This window comes from Colletotrichum lupini, chromosome 9 (genome assembly GCF_023278565.1).
Source record: "Colletotrichum lupini chromosome 9, complete sequence".
NCBI lineage: Eukaryota > Fungi > Ascomycota > Sordariomycetes > Glomerellales > Glomerellaceae > Colletotrichum > Colletotrichum lupini.
Window position 1 is genome coordinate 2,193,202 of NC_064682.1, and position 18,224 is coordinate 2,211,425.

General features: G+C 52.5%; 4 protein-coding genes across 4 annotated transcripts; 2 read left to right on the top strand and 2 right to left on the bottom strand.

The window, feature by feature from the left end:
• Nucleotides 1–467: 467 nt before the first annotated feature.
• Nucleotides 468–5,014, top strand: CLUP02_16535 (hsp90-like protein; the record flags this gene model as incomplete). Its single annotated transcript, XM_049295454.1, has 2 exons — nucleotides 468–4,514; nucleotides 4,574–5,014. 2 exons carry the CDS (start codon nucleotides 468–470, stop codon nucleotides 5,012–5,014), a joined length of 4,488 nt encoding a protein of 1,495 aa, XP_049152601.1.
• Nucleotides 5,015–8,181: 3,167 nt separating this feature from the next.
• Nucleotides 8,182–10,261, top strand: CLUP02_16536 (uncharacterized protein; the record flags this gene model as incomplete). Its single annotated transcript, XM_049295455.1, has 7 exons — nucleotides 8,182–8,280; nucleotides 8,540–8,746; nucleotides 8,809–8,845; nucleotides 8,903–8,970; nucleotides 9,045–9,418; nucleotides 9,498–10,017; nucleotides 10,160–10,261. 7 exons carry the CDS (start codon nucleotides 8,182–8,184, stop codon nucleotides 10,259–10,261), a joined length of 1,407 nt encoding a protein of 468 aa, XP_049152602.1.
• A 250-nt stretch (nucleotides 10,262–10,511) lies between these two features.
• On the bottom strand, nucleotides 10,512–15,404 carry CLUP02_16537 (ABC transporter; the record flags this gene model as incomplete). Its single annotated transcript, XM_049295456.1, has 1 exon — nucleotides 10,512–15,404. One exon carries the CDS (start codon nucleotides 15,402–15,404, stop codon nucleotides 10,512–10,514), a length of 4,893 nt encoding a protein of 1,630 aa, XP_049152603.1.
• A 974-nt stretch (nucleotides 15,405–16,378) lies between these two features.
• Nucleotides 16,379–18,173, bottom strand: CLUP02_16538 (SET domain-containing protein; the record flags this gene model as incomplete). Its single annotated transcript, XM_049295457.1, has 6 exons — nucleotides 16,379–16,655; nucleotides 16,713–17,098; nucleotides 17,299–17,896; nucleotides 17,953–17,991; nucleotides 18,055–18,066; nucleotides 18,160–18,173. The coding sequence occupies 6 exons, from the start codon at nucleotides 18,171–18,173 to the stop codon at nucleotides 16,379–16,381; spliced, it is 1,326 nt and encodes a 441-aa protein (XP_049152604.1).
• Between the last annotated feature and the right edge of the window lie 51 nt (nucleotides 18,174–18,224).

Consider the following 18,224-nt stretch of genomic DNA (forward strand, 5'->3'; position numbering starts at 1 on the left):
CCACCAAATCTCGACCCGTCCGCGCACAATTGCATCCCACCCCGACATCCCCATCCCGCACGCCCCTCTTCGACGACCGAATGATCGAGTAGACCAATCCTACGCACCGCACTGCAAGCAGGGGGGGAGAGCACCCATACAAGGGAAATTCTAGATCACGGCGAGCCTCTGCGCTCTTTCTTGAATCCTTGGAGTTTGGTTCTAATTCTTTCTCACCAACGTTTGCACCACATTTGCATTACACTCCTCTCCATCCCCCCTCATTCGCCTCTTCATTTGAGGTTCACGCGTACTCTTGTATCCTTGCATCTCACCAGCTGGCTCAACACATTATTCTACGCGCCTTCGCTCCATGCCAAGTATCACTGATTACGGACCTTTGAGCCTCTTCCGGCGAGGCCTCGTTTACATAACTGCGTCGGAGTTGATAGACTTTTAGGTCTTTTTTGCCATATTCAACCGAGGACATGGACGCCCCGTCCGACGCACGGCGGCCCTCCGTTTCCTTTGCTAGCCGCTCGACGACAGACTCCTCCTCGGAGGCGACTCCCATCCCCAGCGTCCGTTCCGTTACTGTCGCGCCGCACATGCCAGACTCGTCTGCAGCTCCTACTCCCGTCTCCGTCAACGCTCCCCTGAGCTCTTCCTCATCATGGAGTGCTAATTCTGATCGCCAACTCGGCTACACTGCAAGTCCCGATCCCTCAGATCGCGTTTACCCGATCCGCTCCGTCGTGCGCGTAGATCGCACCGGCAGAACCTCTGGCGAGCATGACTACTTCCCCAGAGTACCCGATCATGGCCAATACCAAGCCCCCCGTCCGAGCAACCCTCGAATCGATACCGCCGCCTTCGAAGCTTTTCCTCGTCGCGATTCTGCGTCCACGCCGCTATCCAATGTCACCTCACCTGGCGATCGACAAGGAATCCAAGCGAGGAGGAAGAACGCCGGGTCTGGCCCTATGTCCAGCGTCCAAGCCGATGCCGCACGTCACAACACCTCGCAACCGCTGGATATATTTCAAGATGTTGCTTCAGATGTTGAAGAGGACTCACTACCCGGCGACGAGCATTCGCAAAACCAGGCATCATCTACCAGTGCCCTTGGAGACTCTGCTACCGATGCTCTTCTGACCACGCGTTTCAAATACGTCATGACAGATGAAGGGCATCATGTCATCACAGGCACCGACGGTGTATTACAAACTTGTGAGGATGAGCCGATCCATACTCCGGGAGCTGTGCAAGGATTTGGCGCATTAGTGGCCATTCGCGAAGAAAGCCACGGCCAATTCTCTGTTCGCTGCGCCAGCGAGAACACGGAGAAATTGATCGGATTCTCTCCTCAGCAGCTTTTCCGACTTGAAAGTTTTCTGGATATATTGAGCGAGGAGCAGCAAGACAACCTACTAGACCATATCGACTTCATTCGCGACGAAGACGCAGACCCCGCTATAAACGGACCCGAAGTCTTCAGTTTATCTATCCGCCCCCCGAAAAAAAAGAGCGTCAAACTTTGGTGCGCAATTCACATCAATCCTGCGCATCCAGAACTCGTCATCTGCGAATTTGAAGTCGACGACGATCATCAATTCCCACTACGACCCCCGGAGGAGGCCACACCGATGACCCCTGAAGATACCTTGCAATCAAATCCCACATCGGAAGAATTGGCGGAGAGCACCGAAATCTTGAGCAAGCCGTTGAGGGTGTTGCGAAGCGCACGCAAACGCCGAGGCGATGCTGGTGCCATGCAGGTATTCGATATTATGTCCCAGGTTCAAGAGCAACTTGCGGCGGCCATTAACCTGGAAGGGTTTCTCAAAATTCTGGTGGGCATCGTCAAGGAATTGACAGGTTTTCACCGGGTCATGATATATCAGTTCGATTCTTCGTTCAACGGAAAAGTGGTTACGGAACTCGTCGACACCTCGCACACCAAGGATCTATACAAGGGCCTACACTTCCCCGCCTCGGACATACCGCGACAGGCTCGCGAGCTGTATAAGCTGAATAAGGTGAGGCTCCTATATGACAGGGACCTGGAAACCGCACGTCTAGTCTGCAGGGCGAAAGAAGACCTCGAGGCACCACTGGACCTCAGCCATTCTTACTTGCGTGCCATGTCACCCATCCATATTAAGTACCTGAAGAACATGGCTGTGCGGTCATCCATGTCGGTGTCTATTAATGCCTTCAACGAGCTTTGGGGTCTCATTGCCTGCCACTCCTATGGCCGGAAGGGCATGCGTGTCTCCTTCCCCATCAGAAAGATGTGTCGTCTAGTCGGAGACACCGCGTCTCGCAATATTGAGAGATTATCATACGCGAATCGTCTGCAGGCCAGGAAGCTCATCAACACGGCACCGTCAGATAGCAATCCTTCGGGTTACATCATTGCTTCGTCCGACGATCTTTTGAAATTATTCGATGCTGACTTTGGCATGCTCTCGATCCGAGGGGAAACGAAGATTTTGGGCGATCTCGAGCATTCGCAAGAAGCGTTGGCTATGCTAGAATATCTACGCTTGCGGGAGCTCACGTCAGTGGTCACCTCTCAGGACATCAAAGAGGACTTCCCAGATCTGCGATATCCTCTTGGATTCACCGTTATCGCAGGCTTGCTGTATGTTCCCTTGAGTGTCGGAGGTAACGATTTCATTGTCTTCTTCCGCAAAGGCCAAGTCAAAGAGGTCAAGTGGGCTGGAAACCCGTACGAAAAGACTCTTCGCGAGGGCACTCAAGCCTATCTCGAGCCTCGGAAAAGTTTCAAGACTTGGCACGAGACTATACTTCGGAAATGCCGAGAATGGTCAGAGGAACAAGTTGAGACAGCTGCTGTTCTCTGTTTGGTCTACGGCAAATTCATTGAAGTATGGAGACAGAAGGAAGCTGCATTGCAAAGTAGCCGACTGACGCGCCTCTTGCTGGCGAACTCAGCCCACGAAGTCCGGACGCCGCTGAATGCTATCATCAATTATTTGGAGATCGCGTTGGAGGGTTCTCTCGACCAAGAGACGCGCGATAATCTCGCCAAGTCGCATTCCGCTTCAAAGTCACTCATCTACGTGATCAACGACCTGCTCGACTTGACGAAAACTGAGGAGGGTCAAAATCTGATTAAAGACGAAGTATTCGATTTCGGCATGTGCATCCGAGAAGCGACAGACCCGTTCACCAACGACGCCAAGAGAAAGGGTATCGAGTATCAGGTTATAGAACATCCTGGACTGCCGCAGCACGTATGCGGTGACAGCCGACGCCTCAGACAAGCTATTTCGAACGTTGCAGCCAATGCAGTGCAAAACACATCCAGTGGATTTGTTAGAGTCGAACTATACGTCAGCGAGGTCCTCGAACGACGAGTACGCGTCGAGATTGTTGTTGAAGATACAGGCAAAGGAATGACGGCCAAGCAGCTCGACACACTTTTCAGGGATCTCGAGCAAGTGAGCGTCGAGACTGACGAAGTCAGCTCCATATTCCCAGATGATGACGAAGCGAGCAAAGACTCTAGGATATTGGGTCTGGGCCTGGCCGTCGTTGCTAGAATCGTCCGCAATATGGATGGCCAGCTACGGCTGAAATCGGAACAAGGGATCGGTTCGAGATTTGTGATTCAGCTGCCGTTCGACCTGCCTGGCGATGTGCCTGTGCCGCCGGAAGGCGGTCAGAAGTCTGCAAAGTCGAATACTACTTCAAGCGTGGCTTCTGTCACAACGGCAGCTGTACCAGATAACGACGGCGAGATGATGCTCATCGATCGCGGCAGCAAGATATCGACGGTTGAGGAAGGCGGGACAGATGCTCTAGGTTCCGAGACGCGAAGTTTCGAAAGTATGAAGACAGCAGGTACGGGAGGAAGCAAGGCCAGTGGTCAGAGCTCTATGAGTGATGCAGATCGCTTGATCGAAGCAATTCAGACGCCACTTTCTATTGGCGAAGCTGATATGAACCGACCGTCGACTACGCGACAGCAGTCTTGGAAATATTCACAGAGGCCGAGGTCTTCGGAGAGCCGCACTGCTGGAGTATCGGCTGCGAGGCGCAAAGGATCCCCTACCTCGCGTCGAAGCAACCCCAGCATCTCAAGCATGGAAGCCTCCAAGCCTCCAGAGGTTGGGTATGCGACAGTTACAGATGCGAAAACGCCCGTCAGAGCTGTCAAGGTGCCAGATGAGTACGTTGATGAGACATCCGTGCCACCTCAGTCACAGCAAAGCGACTCCTCACGATTTCTCTTTGAAGTCAATAGTCGCTCAAAGCTAGGCGGTGCATCGGAAGCTGGCACAATCGGTAGCACCGTCGGCACCGCGCCAAGCGTCGTCTCGGGTTTTGACGAGACGAAGCTCCAAGTTTTGATCGCGGAAGATGACCCTATCAATTCGAGAATTCTGCGAAAGCGCTTGGAGAAATCTGGCCACCAGGTTTCCCATGCTGTCAACGGCGAGGATTGCGCTACTGTCTACAAAGAGAGGCCTGAAACCTTCGATGTGGTGTTAATGGACATGCAGGTATGCCGTACTAATCGCTCAATGCTTGTGTGATACCGACTGACGCCTGAACTCCCTAGATGCCGATTGTAGATGGCCTCACAAGTACAAAGATGATACGAGCCCACGAAAAGTCCAGCGACCATGGTGGGCACTCAGCGATCGCAACTCACAACGGCCGTATTCCAGTATTTGCAGTTTCTGCATCTCTCATTGAACGAGAGAAAGACAAATACATCGATGCCGGATTTGATGGGTGGATTCTCAAGCCTATTGATTTCAAGCGACTCAACACGCTTCTCTTGGGAATTGTGGACGATGAAGTGCGCGCATCATGGCTATATGCACCTGGACAATGGGAGAAGGGCGGCTGGTTTAACACTAGGAACACTGAGGAGAGAAAGGACGATAACGTACCAACACCTACAGTGTCCCCGGCGCCTGTAGGCACGGACACGTCTGCGGAGACCACAACAGATGGAAACACGGATCCATCGCCAGAGGTGGAGGTTTCCAGCTAGACTCATCAGAGTTTGGCTGGCAGCCGGCACTGATAGTCGACACCGGCAAAAGCGCAGCAGGGCCCCTCCTACGACTTTCTGGGAAGACATTGTAAACTGATATCGGCGGTGACAACATCAGCTACTGCTACCTGTACAACGGCAAGACCTTGACGAATCTTGCTGTTTAAGATGCTTTGCAAAGCTGGCATTCAGCCGAGCAGCGAGGAAGGATGATGTCAAAGAAGACATCAGCGACACTACCATGACGGCTCTTGGCGAATATGGAGTTCATGGGTGACTCAAAGGAACGGGTTCAAAACAGGACACAAGCTTGTTGAAATATGATGAAAATAGATTTCAGGGGAAAACGGCAATGATACCATGGCAAAAGCATACGGATTGCATGGGGAAGGTTACCCAGGGGGGCTGACTGTCTTAGAAGACTCAGCACTGGGCGGCGTTTTCGAGTTTGCGCAGTGTACATGACATATCACGGTATTAAACGAACTACACCATTTACAAGTCTCATTTGCGAGGCATACTTTCGTCTGTAACTGGAAATCGCCATCTGACGGTTCCGACTACTAAATATGAACCCAAGAATAGAGACCGCTCTTGGACCGCACCTGAATCGGGTACTCTTCATGATGCGCGCTGCTGTACATATAGAGATAAACACTGAAGCATCGGTAATGCAACACCGGCACGTGGCAGGCGACCGTCTGTCGCGACGGCGATGACGCGGAAACCAATCAACAGAAGGATTGGAGACCCTGGACATACCTGATCTAGGGATTCACATATGGCCAACATCCGTCACAGCGAGCCGATCCCGATGTTGTACAGATGTCCTTCAGGCGTTCAGTAATTGAAAATCTGATTTGCATGCTGCGGTGACATTCAAACTCGCTTGGCACGTTGAAGTTTTGTCAGATTCGTCACATGTATCAGATTTCCCGGCTTCACAGAAGCGATGATCCTCTAATGCTCCCGAGGGGGGTTGACTTGAGTCAAGCCTTCTGCCCAACTCAACTTTATGAGAACTCTGAATCTGTGATAGAACCGTACAGGTGACGATGGTATTATGTATGCCTTATAGTCTAGCAGAATGCTATGTTGATGGGAGAGAAAGAGCAGCTCTTTCAGTCATACACGGCGAGACATTTCCTCTGCCCTCTTCCGTCCTTGATCAAAGGTGAGGTTTGGCTGCCGGGGACGGAACGCGAACTTCGAAGACACGACAAGCGACACATGTTGCACGGACTTGCGTCGAGACAGGACGAGACAAGAATGGACACGACAAGCAGTCAATCGTAGACGCCGGCCCACGACGGCCAAGGATCCCTCCCCGGGTACGGCAGCTGGGCAGGGTAGAGGCATCGGAGCCTGGCATGGGTGCGACTCGTGCTCTTCCACCCGTCTTTGCGTCTGTAGTTCATATTCTGCATGTCTATCAAAGGACACTCGTTGGACGAACTAGCCGGCGATTCGCACGGGGACACGCGGATTATACTCCGGTCACTTGCTCTACTTACCGTAGCCCTTCTTATCCCTTTGTTTCCTTTTCTTCGTTCGATAGAACATGGAAAGGGTGGTATTAGAGACGAGAGAGCAGATGGAAAATGAGAAACATTGGCATGCGGGGCGTGCCGGGCTCAGGTTGCATGACATGATGACTGAACGTCTGATTGCAGTAGCTTCCGAGGTGGCCCGCTCCCGCAACGAGGAGCATCGTACTCTGTGATTCGTTCTTTTCCGCATCTCCAGAGGTTTTAAAGCATGCCCTATTGAGTCCTCGCACGTGTCAAGCATAGTAATCAATGGAAGGGTGTATTGCTAGAACGTGTGGAGCAAGATTGAGTTCGAATGGGCGAAGCTGATATACCAGCATCAATCGCTTATAAATCTCGGCCTTCTTGTTTACTCGCGAGGTAAAATTTGGTAAAAAAACCGATGTCTAACTCATTCGTCTGGTAATCTTGTGACCGAACCTGTCCACAACTTGTCGGGAGAATCAAGTGCCGTCCTTGCGGGAGCGGGGAGATGAAAAAAGAGTTCAACAGGATGGGATAAACACAGGCAAATATGCAACTCCAAGATTTCGGATAGATATCAAAAGCCAAAAGCCAAGAAAACCCTGCGTAGATGACCGTCGTGGGACCGACTGTTTCCTTTCAAGATGGTGGGATGATGGAAGGCAGAGCGAAGAGGACCGAGCGCGGTGGACCAACTCTACCCGGCTGGGCTTGTGCAAGATTCGCATCATGATTCGATGCGCAACCTGCGTCCGGAGTCATCGAGCAAGGTCCTCCGCTGTCATCGCAAGCCTTTCTCGACTGTCCGTGCATTCTTTCATTGTAAGCATGGAAGATAAGTGTCCGGATCCCTTTTTCCTTGAACAAAGTTCCAACCTGTGTGGTCGTCCCTGTGGCTTATGCTGGCCGCCATTCTTACATCGGTTCATTATGTCTGTGTGTTGCAGCAAAGGCCAGTAGGTGATCTAGAAGAGCTGCTTCACAAAAGGATGGTGATGGGAGGGAAGATTCTGAAGACATCCGATCTTTGTATCCATGCCTGGCCTCTCTTGTCTCTTCCCGAGATAACTATAGTGCTATATATGGCAGTCTGTCTATGTAGGTATTCGCTTCTTTGGTTCTCGCAACTTGGCTTTCCGCCATTTAAACTCTGGTCTTCCCTCGGGAAGTGTGTATAGCCCCGTTTCCTCCCTCCCTCCAATCTCGTAGTTCTCTCATTTGTTCATATTGGTCGACTTCAGTGATCAAAGGAGTGCGGACGTGGATACGTCGTCTACTCATGAACTAGAATCTTGGTTCGGATAAGCCTGTTTCTGGGCCTGTGTGAACTCCTAGCAAACCCCTCTTTGTCGCCCCCTTTGCCACAAAGGCAGGGAATTGGAAGAGTCAGGAAATCTCCTATATTCTCCATACTGTGTTGTAGGTTTGCAACTCGCCGTGTGGAGCCTCACGCGATGGGGGTGGGTTAAGTTGACCCCAGGGAAGGGAACCCCCGTCAACCTGTTTTCTGCCTCCGTTTCCCCCATTGCTGCACGTCGCGCGGCTACAAATCCGGCCGCGCACCAAAGGCTGTCATGCCTCCTTCCCCCAGGATCAGTTGCTCGGCGTTACAGGAGGCGTACTGTTGTAGAAGTGAATGACTCGATTACGATGGGCAGCGGTTATCTGCTGGGATGGGATGTGCTGGGCAGCTTAGACCCAAAGGCAATCCCTCGCGCAAACGCTGTTTGGAAAAGTCTGGGTATGCCGGTTCGTGTCGTCTTATTTCGTGAACACCCTCCCCCAGAATGGACTGAACTACCTCGTTTGCGTTGCTTGTTCCTGCTTCTTTTACTAATATCTCTCGAGTATCCCCGACAAACACTGAGACAATCTCCGACAACACCATCCTGTTCAACCTTCCTTTGGTTTTCCCTTCTCCTCCATCCCTCATCTGTACGGGACTCTTACACGGGCAGTGCCCGCCATTCAGTTCACTAGTCCTCAGCAGAAATCCGGCCTAGTTTAGCTATACTGCCTATTCTTCCCCGTCGACGCAACCATGGACACAGCGATCCCACTAGAAGTTTATCAAGATGATCGAAGGGCCACAGTGGTCGCATCTGTGGTTTTCTGCATCCTGTTTGTGACGGCGATGGTTGGGTTGAGGATCTATACGAGGACAAGAGTTATCGTACTCTTCGGTATCGATGATATACTAGCTGTTGTGGCTCTGGTGAGTGAAAGTGACGATGTCTACCTCAATGTCGAGAAGCTGAGTCTGATTTGTTGTTCTAGTTGGCAACAACAGGTTGTGGCATCGCCATCGCACTCAGTGAGTCAGATACTCATGCAATCTTAGCGGAGGAAGATTAGCTGACGACTATAAAAGTGACCAACTATGGTCTTGGCAGACACATCGTCGTCCTCAAGCCAGCGGATATTGTAGAATACATGCACGTAAGTAAAGTCACACTCGCCTCATCACAGTATTGATGATGGCTCAGTCCCCTCGACTAACAATGCAACCCAAGATGTTCTACATATCCATCGTATTCTACAACATCGCCCTCCTCGCCATCAAACTCTCCTTCCTGTGCCAGTACTACCGTATAATGGCCGTACCTCGGATGCGTAGAATCTACGCAGTCGCCCTCCTCGTGGTCGGCGCCTGGTCAACCTCGCAGGTCTTCATCGCCGCGTTCCAATGCCTCCCAGTCGAAGGGTTCTGGGACAAGTCGGTGGCGTCGCACTGCATCCCCAATCAGCCGCAGTGGTACGTCAACGCAGCTGGAAACATCATCACCGACGTTGCCGTCTTTGCGCTGCCGTTGCCCATTTTCTGGCATCTCAGCCTGCCACGGAAACAGAAAGCGCTCCTCATGGGAATCTTCAGTCTTGGATTCTTGTAAGTCATCAACCTCGGGAGATCCTGTCTCACGCATGAAAAAACCTCGTTTGTCCGTTTTAGTAACACCGAATGCCAGCACCGTCGCCATCTCCATCGTACGCATCCAGTACCTCAGCACACCGGCAGACTTCACCTGGACCAACGTCGACGCCTCGCTCTGGTCCATCGGCGAAATCTCATCCGCCGTTACCTGCGCCTGTCTTCCGACGCTCCGCCCACTTCTGACAAAGATGTTCCCGGGTCTGATGAGCAGAGTCAACATCACCTCCCTCCATAGCAACCAGACCGACACGCGGCCGGGAACCCACCCGACCCGTCCGTATTCGAACCTCCCCAAGAGCTTTCCCCGGGACGCCGAAAAGGGGACCACGGCCTCGGGCGTATCCAGTGCGCGATCGAGCCACCTCAAGGACGACGGATCCTCCGTCACCCACGGATCGCCGTATCAGCACAACGCCCACGCCAACGAGTCGAGCGATACGATTTTCGGCCTGGCTAGCGTGCGCGGGGATTCCATCACACCCGTTAAGTCCAACTTCAGCCCCTTAAGCCCCAGGCCAGCATGGACTGCTTCTGCTTCCACAAAATCATATCCTGTCCGCAGAGACGGAACACCCTTTTGAAAGGGAAAGGAACTCTTTGAGACAGAGTGTCGAGGCACCATCGAGTCCTGGATGTGCGCTTCAGCGCTTTCAATGCGGGAACTGATTGAGTAATATCTCTGCGGAATCTAATCAGATCTTCTGCCAGTACCATCCCGATGTGGCGGCGAGAAGATCTGAGCTTGAAAGTCAACGGGAGACGCAGGCGTCGTCCCTCGAGACTGGCGGTTACATCTGAAGAGTTGACTCTTATGTGGATGGGGTTTTGCGAACATAAACGCGGGCAACCGCTACGGATGTATTAAATGGCGCTGGTTTGCTCACGCGTCCGAATAATGATTAACTAATGATATATTAAGTCTGATGTATTATGTCTTATGCTTCAAGTCTAAATGAGCTGCCTATGACTGCATAGTGTCGTCGACGCTCCAGTAATTGGGTATCTCAAAGCCGCAGTACGTAACGACGGTACATGTTGGCGACTGTTCTCATCGTCCAAACCGCCACCATGGCTTCTTCTCGGGCTCTTTGTAGCCCTCCTCTTGGATATTGTTCTTACCGACAATATTCAGGAATACCTGGTCTAAGGTGGTTGGCGAAACACTGAAATGATTGATACCCAGCGCCCCTTTCTGTTCTTCCAGCATGACAGCCAGTTGGCCAACCGCACTTGAGGAGTGAGTATCTGCCGGCGTGATGTCTCCGACTTTGTCACCGCCGAAAACTTCGAGAACCTCTTTTCCGGGGACGGAGAAGCGCATTTGACCATGGTACGTCTTCTCCTCTACATCAGCCCCTGGGAATGTAGATATTACCCAGTTGCGAAGCTGTGCAGTTTCCTCGGGTGTCGTGTGCGGTGCCGTTCTGCTAATTAGATGGACGTGGAGTGCATCGCCGAACCGATGACGAAGATCATCTGTCGTGCCCAAAGCAAGCATTCGCTTTGCTAGAATTCCTGCGCGGTCTGCGAGAGCATCGGCCTCCTCCATGCTATGCGTAGTGAGGAGGAGAGATCTGCCTGGGACGATGGCCGCCAGCGTCTTCCACATGATTCGCTTGGCGGCGGCGTCCAGCCCAGAGGATGGCTCGTCGAGTAAGATCACGCTAGGAGATCCCATCAGTGCGATACCAAGACTCAATTTACGGGCATTTCCGCCGCTCAGGGCCGCCGCCATGCGGTTCGAGAATGCCTGAAGACCAACGGCGTGAATGACGGTGTTGACATTGTGGTGAATATCAGGGACGCCTCGGATGCGAGCGTAAAACTCTAGATGCTCCCGGACTGTCATCAGATCCAACGCATCGTGCTGAGGGCAGACACCAAGATGAGATCGAGCAGCAGGCAAGTTGTGAATAACAGATTGATCTTCGACGAGGATCTCACCACCGTTCCGACTTGGCTTGAGGTCACCGCGGATGAGTGAAATGGTAGTTGACTTGCCAGCGCCGTTGGGCCCTAAAAGGGCAAAGACCTGAGACCGCTTGAGCCCGAACGTTACGTTATCGACCGCTGTATTCTTGCCAAAAGTCTTGGTAAGATGAATCACCCGGAGACCGTCGTCGCTACCCGATGTTGTGGTGACTCTTTTCAGTTCGTTTGAAACTTCCTCGTCGGCGACACTGCCATCATCCGATGGCCCGTCATACTTTCGCTGCCAAAGTCGCCGAACTGAAGAGCCAACGGAGCCGCTATCAGCCCATAGCAGAAGCGCGAACAGAAGGATTGACTGCAGAACCAAGTACAAGATTGGCCCGCCGTATTGAAGAATGCCACCAGGGTACGCCGCTAGTTGTCGTCCATCGCAGGCTGTTGAGAATAAGTTCAGAACCAGGAACATAGCCCGGACTACAGAACCAATAGGTGCAAAAGCCGAGATGACGAAGTGAGCAACAAGAATGTTCCGATCGACTTTGGGAACTGGGGAATAGGTGATGGTGCACATGTAGGCTATCAAGTAGACCAAAAACAGAACCGCCTGACCAGCAGCTACCCAGGCATAAGTAGACAGTTGCGTCTTGCACCATAGGGATATAACATAGGCCAGTAGAATCGCAGTCAGTCCGTAGAGCATGAAGACAAGAAAGATGTAGCCTATGTGGTACCAGATACCGGACGAAACAGCCCAGATTATCGTAACCAAAGCTGTTGACGCGAGAACGATGATGAAGTCGAACGCCAAGTAAGCCGCCCACAAGGGCAGAACTCGAACTCCGTTGCTGTACTGTAAGGCACGAACCTGTCGTCGACGCTCCAGACTTGGGTATAGGGCGAAGAAGCCTGGGTAGCATGCAAGTGCGATCCCGGTATATACGAGGAACTGTAGCGAGTTGCCATCGTTGGGCTGCCAAGGCGTAGCGAAGGGTGCCCATGCCACCATGACAGTAACATTGCTAAGGAGCATATTCAAGATGTTCTGGCTCAAAATAGGGTTCAGTAAACCGTTGTAGTTCGACATGTATGCAATGGTGGGCACCGTGGAGTCGTCTCCTAGCCAGATACCGCCAGGAACAGTCTCGACCCGCCGTGCAACCACAGTGTCTTGGAAGGCTTTGAAGCTGTCCGTGAAAGTGGCGTTCTCGGCGAGTAGTTGCCTTGCGAAGTCGGTTCCAGTCCCAGAGGTCGATCCGTTGCCAGAGTTGCCGGCGGCAGCGTTGAATACTGGTAGAAGAACGCTGGCGGCAGTGTTGAGGTCAAATCGTGAATTGGGCCCGAGGACTAGTTTCCATGTAAAATCTGTCAGACTGAACCCTTGCGTCTGATCAAGCGAGCGCTCTTCAGATGGAGCACAGCCACTTTGTGTTTGGCCTTTGATGAACAGGGTGACGAGGCCAGCGGCTGCAACGGGTAAGACAAACGCTGCAAGGTAGGGAATCCAATTTGTCTTCAAGATTGTCGTTCGTTTCCGGAAAAGTATAGCAGCCTGCCGCATGTATCCAATTTGCTGACCGCTCAGGAGTTGAAGTCCAGCTTGAGGAGTAGCGCCAACGTCGCCAGCTACACACTTCTCATTCAAGTCTGAACCTGAATCAGGAACAATCTCGCTCGCCTTGGAATCGTGGATTTCCTCCGCCAATTGAAGAAAGACGTCCTCGATGGTGGGCCCGGAGAAACGGTAGTCGTGAAAGTTGTTGGCTTCCAAAGTGCGAATCACCTGCGCGGCAAGTGAAGAAGATGGGGCGATATAGCTTATCAGGTCGAAGTGTATCTTCTTCTGAACCCCTTCGATGTCGGGTGTGTTGCCCATACCTGTCTCCTTGGTCACATGGACTCGGTAACCGCCACCCAGGCGATCTTTCAACTCAACCGAAGAGCCATCGGCACGTAGCGTGCCCTTGGAGAGAATAGCGATGTGGTCGGCCAGGAGATCAGCCTCGTCGAGAAAGTGTGTTGTGAGGATTATCGTCCGTCTTCCGCGCTCAGCTAGTAGAATATCCCAAATCTTGCGTCGCGACAGAGGGTCGATGCCACTCGAGACCTCATCGACACAGCAAACCGCGCTTCCTCCTGTAAGCATCATGCCCAGTTGAAGCTTGCGCTTCTGGCCACCTGAAAGCGATTTCGACACAGCTTTTGCCTTCGTCTCCAAATCAACAGACCTGATTAGGTCTTGAATTTCCTGCTTGCTTGCACCTTTGCCAGGGGACTTGAGCCTGTTGAATATCTCAATATGCTGCTCCACGGTCAGGTCATCCCACATGACATTCTTCTGCGGGGCAATTCCCAGTCCACCGGTACCGTCAATAGTGATGGTGCCGCCTGTGAGTTTGCTTGTGCCAGCAATAGAGTCCAACGTTGTGGACTTTCCGCTACCGTTCGCACCAAGCAAGCAGAGGATTTGTCCTCTGCGGACATCCAACGTTAGACCGTCGACTGCGCGAACGGACTCTCGTGGCTTTGAGATGAAGGAAAACAAACGTCGCATCGGAGAAGAGCTGTAGACCTTGGTGAAGCCTTGCAAGCGCACAGCCGGCTCGTCGGTGTTGGAATGAGTTTGAGCACGGTTGAACACAATTGTTCTGCCTTTGGTAGTAGTGCCGTGTAAGGAGGACTCGATGACAGCGCCGAGCAAAGGGTACACCAAAATCTGGATAATCAAGAAAACCCAGAGCATGATGCCGGAAATATCCCACGGGCTCTTGGGAGCGACCTTGGATAGGTCGGCTGGGAGGTCTTCTCGCTCCCAACGTGCCATCCAAGTAATGAAGTACACGTAGTTGCATGGCGTGAAGAGAAAGGCGAGAACACCAACGGCAGCGGTGCTGGGGTAGCTAATGGACTGTGCGAGGATTCCAAGAAGTATGATAGCGAGTACGGCCGCGATGCCACTGATCTGAGCCTTCTTGAAGAGTGAAGATGCCAGAATAGAGAGGGACGCCATGGCTATGCCGTTCAAGACATGATATACAAGCACGATGCCAACGTTGGTACGAGCAAAGACGCCGGCACGTAGCACCAATGATCCTATAATCCAGCCCGGAAGGTAGACGACGGTGAAAGCGGCGTGGTAGGAAATGATTCGGGCAGCCTGACTGAACCATCTGTGCTTGACGGGCATCATAGCATCCACGAGGCGGATCATGCCACTCTCGCGCTCGGTCGCAATGAAACCCGTAAGGTGATAGGTGATGAAGAGAACGCTGGTCATGAAAGCAACACCCATCCAGTTCGTGATGGCACTTTGATAATTAATCCTGACGCGGACGGCACGCTCTTCTTGAGTCAGGCTGGTGAAAGGATATTCGTCGACAGTGCCGGGCAGAGGGCCTTGCTGGACAGAAGTTGAGGCAGAACCGGAAGCGGCCTGGACGGAAGCAATTGCCTCATCGACGGCTCTCTGTAGTGGCAGCAGGTAGATCTGGGCATCATTTTTGTCCGAGTCGACGTCAATGACTATGCTTCGCAAGGCCCCGTCGCTGCGAAGGGTGTAGTTCCAGTAGTCTCCGGGTCCCTCTGAAGGCGATGACTGGAAGACAACGGCTCCGTAGCAATTGGAGACGCCGCGAAGGTTGGTAGGACAGTCGAGCGAAAGCTCAGTTGTGGACGTGCGGCGGAGAGCAGTCTTGCCAGCGCTTTCGACAGAAGCGGCGAGTTTATCAATGACCTCGTCGATGTCACCTCCAGAAAAGCCTCCATTCACAAATACGACTTTATGTCTCCCAGCGCTGGCGGCAGCATCGAGAGCGTTTGGGAGAGTGCGAATATGCCTCGGATCAGAAACACCATATACAGCGGGAGGAACAAAGAGATTCTTTGCAAAGCTGAAGAAGGTGGTCAGAGCTATGGGAAGAATAAAGGCGATGAAGATGGCGGAGATGGCGTGGCGAAATATGATTTTCCAGTTCTTCAGTGTGAGTGTCCATGTCTGGCGTAGGAACGCCATGTTTGGCGAGCGTCGGCCGATGGCCGCGTTCTACTTTCTGTTGCCTGCCAGTGTCGTCCGGAGGTTGGTATTGAGGGAGAAGGCCCAAGTCGACGATGAAGGCGGAAAGGTCAGCTGGTAGAGGAAAAGCAGGTTTGCAATATGAAATGTGCGCGATGTTAAGGATGTCGTTGAAAATTAGTCAAGTCCAGGGTGCCTAGACATGGGAGAAGGGCGAGAATCGGAGTCAGATCGACGGGGAAAGAAAACAAATGGCGATGCCGCTTTGTAATGAAAGTGGTCCCTTGAGGATTGAGACTGGGCGCAGACTCTTGGTCGGTAGAAGGAATACTCAACGACTCGATGCCTCTTGGTCACTACAGAGTCGGAGTAAGACGAATTGAAGGGTCCTGAGTAGGTCCAAAACTTCTTTTCCAGACACCTGAGATGAACATCGGAACGTCTCGAAGTGTGCGCAGACTCGGGATGAACGCGCCGGGCGCCACCCGGACAGGAAAGAAAGGCGTTTACTGAAGTCCGTACGTCTGCAGAGTAACCTAAGGTACGTTACGGGATGACAGGGGCGCGCGGCCTCCACAGCTCGCTTAACGCCTGGAGATTGAACGTGGAAGCAGCAGCCACCCAGCCAACAGCATGGAAGCTCCCCTGGGCCCGGGCAAACGTTGATTTGCGTTTCGGGCGCTGCCTTCTCCACCCAACCTAAAATGATAGGCCACACTGCTCGCCGTGCACCTTCCCGTATAATCGTCGTCGTCACTACCTCCAAAATGTTCAACCCCCAAGAATCACCAAGGAACCTTGGCACATGCTTACCCGAAATAGGTTACCCCACGGAAACTATTGTCGTAACTTCTACTCCGTACTATGTGTTCGTATAAAGTATCTAGGTAGCTTGTTCAGATCGGGAGATTTGGTAGAGTTGAACACGATAGACCTCGTACGATGCCGGCGGAACACGGCACTCAGACTGGCATCTATTTCAAAGCAGCGTTCATATTCAGAATCTTAACATCCGAAAGGGAAAAGATGAAACTGGACGGACTACACATCTGGGCAAAGCCAGAGTAATCCGCCATCGGCTTGGCGCCATGCCCAGGCAGAAAAGTGCTCGTTCGACGTTCGTAGCCATACACGTGAGGCTTGGACGGGATTCGTGCAATCCCGATGTCAAACACAGTTCGTTGCCCGACGCATATGCGGCAGACCGCAGTGGTTGACCACGCCCGGCTCAGAAGTGATGATGCCTTCCACCTAGGCCCACAAGTGAGATATACTACTAATTTTCCACAAAATAACGGACTTTGGCACGGAAGTCTATGCCGGAGGGCATTATAGTTGGCCGCGCCGCGGCGTGATTCAAAGCATTCGGTCTCTAGTTGATTGTGATATATGCAGACTGTAGGTATGTCTCGATACCACATATAGTTGTTTTCGAGAGCCTCACTCGTTAAGTTCTTTGTTTTCGACGAGAAGCTGTGGCAGCTACGCCCATGTATTCGCGGAGCCTTCAGGTTGCCGTCGTTCTTACGTTCCAGTACTATTAAGTACATCATCGGTTCGGGCATGTTTTGGCACAGCCTCTTCGACCTTGGGCACGTCGTGGCACCAAGCCGGACAGGCACAGCGTAGTAACATTGGCCAAGAAGTCCGAGGCTCTTGAATATGGCTGCCTTGAAATTCATCTTGACCTTTCTCTTTCTCGTTCTGGAATGAGATGGACGTCAGTCCTAGCCACTTGGCCGACAGAATAGTTCAAAACAAACAACCCGTTGATTTTCATGTCATCAGATGAGGTGATTTTATTTATAAAAAAAAAAAAAAAAATCCTGATGCCAAAAGGACCTCATCCCTCCTCATTCCTCCGACTCCCCCAAAACCCCTTCCCATAACTCACCAAAATCTCCTCCCCCTTCCCAATACCCCCCTTCCCCCGTCCATTCTTGCCCTCGGGCAGCACCCACACAGCCATACACTTCTGCCTCCATCTCTGACACCAAACCTCCCGAAACTCCGCATTCGGCCTCTCCCCGACGCCCCGATAATCGTTGATGAACCTCGCCTCGTTCCCGCCCTTGTCCGCGTCCACCGCCACCTCGGCCTCCCGGTCCAGCCACAGGTCGTAATCCGACTTCTCCGTCCCGGCTTCGGCTCCCAAGGCCCCGGCCCCGGGGTGTACCGTGCCCAGGTACGGCAGGACAAACGTTCCCGGCTTGAGGTGCCGTGTCGCGAAGAGCCCGCACTGGCCCTGGGCCGGGTGCCCCGCGTCCGTGATGGGCGTGATCTTGACCAGCGGGCTGGGGAGCACGGTGGCTTGCGCGGGGATGTCGGGCACGTCTGGTGGTTTCTGTGCGATGGCTTGCCGTTGTGCTTGGCTCAAGAGCTTGGAGTGCGCCGGCGCTGAAAGGTATGACAGACCCGAGGGCCAGTTTTTGGGCTGTGACATGGCGTGGCTACGTGCAGGATTTGGTGAATTGGGTGCTTTAGTTGAGATACTCACGCATGCTGATACGAGCCCGGATGAGTCACAGGTCAGTGGAAAGTTGAGAACCTTTGATTTTGTGATATTGTACCGCGGGGGTTATTGTAACTTGGTGATGAGAGACAGAACTTCAGCAACAAGCGCCCAAACAGCTGGTGGGAATTAGGTTACAAAGTGGGTTGACTTGAGTGGCTGGCTCATGAACCTACCTACAGGTCTACTTTTCCATCCCACGACCTCTCAATGTAATCATGAGGTAGAAAACACACATCACACAATACTTCGGCCATTCCAATTGGTAGAAACAATTATTTTGATGCTTGCGACAGTACAACGCCATT